Source organism: Alligator sinensis, unplaced genomic scaffold (assembly GCF_000455745.1).
Source record: "Alligator sinensis unplaced genomic scaffold, ASM45574v1 scaffold811_1, whole genome shotgun sequence".
Taxonomy (NCBI): domain Eukaryota; kingdom Metazoa; phylum Chordata; order Crocodylia; family Alligatoridae; genus Alligator; species Alligator sinensis.
Window position 1 is genome coordinate 384,207 of NW_005842579.1, and position 5,270 is coordinate 389,476.

Sequence of the window (5,270 nt, forward strand, 5' to 3'; positions counted from 1 at the left end):
CTTTCAAGGCGGTGAATACTGCCCTGACTTGGAGCAGGGTAGGGGGCTGGACAATGGGGCTTTGGGTGGGAGGGGCCTGGCCCCAGCCTCTGGAGCAAGGGGGAGGGGGTGTGATGGTCCTTGGGCATGTCACTTTGCTGTCCTCTGCTCGTACCAGTGGAGGGGACAGGCATCTCACTGCCCAGTGTTGCAGTAACAGCCCGGAAGGCTTCCAGAGAGGGGTTGTGAGTCCTTTATTGTGGGGACCAGACGCAGCCCTGAACATGGGCATCACCAATCAACTGCCTACCCCAAAGCAGAGGAGGATGGGCACGGAGCTTGGGCCATGCCTATGGTGCCAAGCATAATCTCAGCCTTTTCCTTCCAGACACAACATTGGAAAATAATAGGTTACTGGCTGCGAACACAGCTGCCAGCTCAGCCCAGCAGGCCCTGGAGCTAAGGCCACGCAGGCCCTCCAGGGAGCAGGGGCGGCGAGGCCATGTTAAGAGCCCAGGTGCCCATGGCTGCAGGGCCTGGAGCTTTCAGCAGTGAACGCATAGGACCCATCCTGCCCCTGTGCTGGTTTTCACTGGGACCATGAGGTCTTACCCTGCTGCTTACCCAGCCCCTGGCACGTGCCTTTTCTTCTGGCAGAAGCTCTGTGTGGTGCTGTACGGCTCCTGTGCTCCTCCCCAGAGCCAGCCGCATGCGCTTTCCTGGTGCAGCCATGAAGCCTAGCCCTTACTGTCATCCTCCACCAGAGTGGACAGGGCTGAGGCCGACTGGGCCTTGGCAGCCACCAGCACTAGGTTTCGGGGGGAGAACTGAGGGTCGAAGAGGGGTATGAGCCTGCACTGAAACCCTGCCAGGGACAGCAAGCTGGGGGTCACACCACCAGCCTCGAGAGGCAGATGCCCACTGTGCCAGGAGGGAGGGGCCCCGTGGCTCCCACACTTGCCTTGCTCCTGCAGGTAGATGACGCGGTCCAGTAGGATGAGACTCTCCACCAGTGGGGACAGCAATAGCACCAGGGTGAAGTAGGCAATCACCTGCTGCTGTCGCCGCAGCAGGGCATCCACATGGGCCGCATCTAGCGGGGTGCTAGGGTCCAGTCCCACGCGGGCCAGGCCCAGCCGTGCGTACCTGCCAGGGAGCAGTGCCACTAGGTGAGCTTAGCTCTCTGCTCCCCCTCCTTGGTGGGCATCCCGCCCAGACAGCAGAAGTGTCTTGCCCAAGGCCTGCCCTGCAGCCAGTTGGTGGCAGGGTGGGGGGTGGGGGGTAGAACCCAGGGGTCTTGGCTCCAGCCCCCAGGTCTGGCAGGCTCCCAAACGCATCACTGGGCATGACTGGTGGAGGAAGCCATTGTGTTACTATCAAACAGCACAGGGTGGAGGCAAGTGTCTTCCCTCCTCTGCCTCGGTTTTCCCACTTGTTAAAAGGGGAGAATGTGCCCTTGACAAGCCATCGCAAGCCTGATTGAGGCCCCTTTCATCAGCTCCCCCCTTGGATGCAGGATGAGGCCCTGGTGACTGGTTAGCAGAGGTGCTGCCATGGAAATCCCCAACTCCCTAGGGTCACTCACTCGTGGAAGGAGAGGCAGTGGGCTCCAGGGATGGTCTGCACGCCCAGGCACTGCTTGCTAGGGTCAGCTGCACGGATGAGGGTCTCCAGCACGGCCCGGTAGCAATGCGCCCGCAGCCCGGGGCTCTGGCTCCGCAGGCGCTGCACATAGTCCTCAGCTGCATGGCATGCCCCCTCCCGGGCCTTGTAGGACAGTGTGTGGCCTGGCAGCCCGGCCACCCACGCGCTCAGCGGGTAGCCATACGTGGCTGGGGGCACGGTGGGTGGCAGGACGAGGCCGGGTGGGACGGGGGTCTCGCGGGTGCTGAGCTTCATGTAGCAGCAGGCTACAGAGGTGATGGCGGCCACGTGGGGACACTGGACGAAGTGGCGGAGCAGGGTCACGCTGAGGTCGCCACAGGCGTGCAGACCCGTCAGCAGCACCCTGCCCAGGACTGGGGGATGCTCTGCTGGCTGGCCCGGCTCCTGGAGGTGCCCAATGGGGACACCAGTGCCTACGTGGCTCCTGGCACCCGTGGGATCCACTGCGGCCCTGGCTGGCTGAGCCACATCTCTGCCAAGCACCATGGGCAGGGTCCTCATCCCTGGCTCCAGGGATGGGGGGCCGGTGCCGGCAGCTGCTGTGGGAGGGTGGCTTATGTCCACTCCAGGCTGCAGCAGGAGGAGGAATTCTGGCCACGGTGCCTGGGGGTCAACCCAGCCTGCCACATGGCTTGGGCCACGGAGAGACAGCTCCCATGCAGCCTACAGGGCAGGAGAGGGGGGAAATCACTAATGTGACCCTTTAGCCTGCTCGTGTGCTGTTACCACGAGGTCCTGCAGGACTAGGGTGTTACTGGAAGCATTGGCAGGCCCAGAACACCTGCTAATCCCACCCAGAACCCCCAGCACACGCTCAGAGACACCCATTGCCCCTCAACCTCATCAGGCAGCAGGAGGGGAAACTGAGGCATGGGGTGGTAAGGAGACTTGCTCGAGGTGTGCACAGCCAGGCAGGGAACCCAGGATGCCCAACACATCCTGGGGTAGCCACCCATGACCCCTGCCTCCCTCTCCGCTCTGTACCTTTCCCCCCCGCGCTCGCTCCTTCTCCAGCACCTGCACCAGCTCCCGGTCGAACCTCTTTGCTGTGTCCACCAGGTGCCTGTTGCCCTCGACAGCAGTGACGGGTAGACCAAGGCCAAAGGATAGGAAGCGGGACAGGTGGCCCTGGCCCAGGAGAAGCAGACAGAGCCTCAGCCCTGTGCCGCTCTTGGCCCCTGGGGATTGGGATGCCCCAAACTTTTCCAGTCTGCTCTTGGCACCCATGGGATCAGGCTTCCCCCTCCAGTCTGGGGCTGGCCGTACAGCAGTGCTGGGGGCCTGGCCATGGGAACCGTGGGGAAGAAATGCCTAGGGAGAGGCTGTTCCCAGGCAGAGATATGCCACGGCCAGGTCTCTGCTGAAGGGACCAGGAGGGGGTAACTGCTGCACCCTATCGGCATCTCAGATCTCCATCACATGGAGATCCCAGCAGCAGCCACAGTTTGGGGACATCAAGCCCCAGGAGGAGAGGAACCCCGTGTTGGCTGCAGTGAGGGGCCTGGGGTTGCCCCTACCTAACCCATGGGGCAGCAGCAGGGTCCCAGGGACTCACCTGGCCAGAGCCAACATCTACGACGTGCTCACACTGGGCAAGCTCACTCAGCCGCTTCACCAGCTGGGGGGAGAACAGGGCCATGGGTCAGCTGGGATCCAGGAATGGCTCGCCTGACCCTGGGGGCCGAGCAGAAACCCAGCAGGGGAGTGGCTGCCCTCGGGCACGCACCTTGCCCAGCTGCCAGATCTCGTGCTGCTTCTTGGGCTTGACGTGCTTACGGAAGACAGGGTGGAGCCGGGTGCTCTGGCACAGGTTCTCCTGGAACTCCTCGGGCCTGCTGTTGGCTCCACCGCAATGCGCCCGGGGCAGCGCTAGGGCGTGTGCTGTGGCTTTGAAGGCCAGCAAGGACAGCGGCCACACCATGCTGTAACTGTCCGGGCAAGACGGGAGGAATCAGCTTCCTGTTCCCTCCGTGGGACTGAACAGACTAGGAAATGCAGCCACCTCTGGGGTGGAATAGCAGGTACCAGTGCAGAAGGGACAGCTCAAATCCTATTGAAACTACTAGGGAATTCAGACATGGCGACTGGTGGATTCAAACCTGGGCCTAACCTGTGCTGAGGAGCCCAGGAAAGCCCCGCTTCCCAGGAGGAGGGTGGGGGGTGCGTTTCTCACCTTGCTTCCTCCGGGTTTGCCTTCTCCAGCAGCAGAGCAGCCAGCTGCGGGGAGGGCAGGTCAGCCAGGACGTCCTGCCAGGAAGGAGGCAGCGTCGCCCACTGGTCATTCGTGAAAAACTCCTGCAGGGAGGCAGAAACAAAAGGGGATGGGGAGGGCACCTGCGAGCTGAATGGGCAGCTGGGGAAACTGAGGCATGACTGGCCCAAGGGCCTGGGCTTCAAGCTGAGCAGTCTCCCCCGAGCATGCGCCCGACCATACTCACAATGACAAAGGAGTCCAGAAGGAAGCGATAGCGGGCGAGGACGCGGGCGATGCTCGCTGCCAGCTGCTGCTCCAGGGTGAGGGGCCGGCCGGGAGCCGCCCGGGGGCTGCGGGAGAGCAGAGGGGTCCCGGGCAGGGAGACGGAGCGGACGTGGGCTGCCAGGAGCACAGGCCCTACGCGAGCGAGGCGCTGCGGGCACCTGTCTGCTGGTGGTGATGTCACGCCTCCCGCAGTGACGCCATAATGACCCGTGGCACCGTGATGGCACCCGGGGCTTGGTGCCGTGCAAAGGCCCAGGCTTCTTCCCCTGGAGGCAGAGCAGCCATGTGGAACTGTGACATCACCCCACCACTCACTGAAATGATGCCAGGTTGTGACATCACAGTAGTATGACATCGCAAGCCTCCTCGCCAGGGTGCCCTGGAGCAATGCAATACTATGACATCACCCCCACGGTGTACTGCAACAATGCAATGCTGTGACATCACAGTGATATGACATCACAAGCCTCCTTGCCAGGGTGCACTGCAGCAATGTCTTAGTATGACATCACCCCATGGTCTACTGCAACGATGCCATGCTTTGACATCACAGCGGTATGGCATCTCAAGCCTACTCGAAAGGGTGCCTTGGGGCTATGTCATACTATGCCATCACCCCACTGGGCACTGCAATGATGTCAGGCTGCGACACCACGTTGACGTGACATCGCCGGCCTGCTCCCCAGCATGCACTGTCACTGATGCGATGCTATGACATCACCCCAACGCACTGTGAGGACATCACTCTGTGACACCACGTGGAGATGACATCATCAGCCTCCTCCCCCCGCCAGACACTACTGATACATCACGGCCACAGGGTGGCGCGCTGCCGGAGTGACGTCATCCCGTTGCCATGATAGCGCCCGCGCTGCTCTGTACCCAGCCCACCCCCCCGCGCCCATAGAGCTCGCCCGCCGGAGGGCTAGAGCGGCCGCAGCACCGGGCACTCACTCACCACCGCCGGCATTTATGGTCTCCCCGAGGCGCCGCGCGTGCGCAGACGCCCTCCCCGCCTCTCCCTCCAACCACGTGCGCTCCCCCACCGGCAGCCCGGCGCACAGGCGCAGACCTGTCCCCTCTGTGGCGTCACAGCCTATGGCGCATGCACAGCTCCCCCCCCCCTCCGGCCGGCGCTTGCGCACTC

At 62.9% G+C, this 5,270-nt stretch overlaps 1 protein-coding gene across 2 annotated transcripts; it reads right to left on the minus strand.

The window, feature by feature from the left end:
• Positions 1 to 116: 116 nt before the first annotated feature.
• RRNAD1 (ribosomal RNA adenine dimethylase domain containing 1) lies at positions 117 to 4,990 on the minus strand. 2 transcript variants are annotated; one of them, XM_025214369.1, is made up of 8 exons: positions 4,083 to 4,990; positions 3,818 to 3,939; positions 3,371 to 3,572; positions 3,200 to 3,262; positions 2,662 to 2,772; positions 1,565 to 2,307; positions 941 to 1,125; positions 117 to 844 (listed from the first exon to the last, which is right to left on the minus strand). In XM_025214369.1, exons 1-8 carry the CDS (start codon positions 4,476 to 4,478, stop codon positions 717 to 719), a joined length of 1,950 nt encoding a protein of 649 aa, XP_025070154.1. In that variant the 5' UTR covers positions 4,479 to 4,990; the 3' UTR covers positions 117 to 716. The 2 variants fall into 2 exon arrangements, with proteins under 2 accessions (XP_025070154.1, XP_014379664.1); XM_014524178.2 differs by having other exon boundaries at positions 2,629 to 2,772.
• Positions 4,991 to 5,270: the final 280 nt, after the last annotated feature.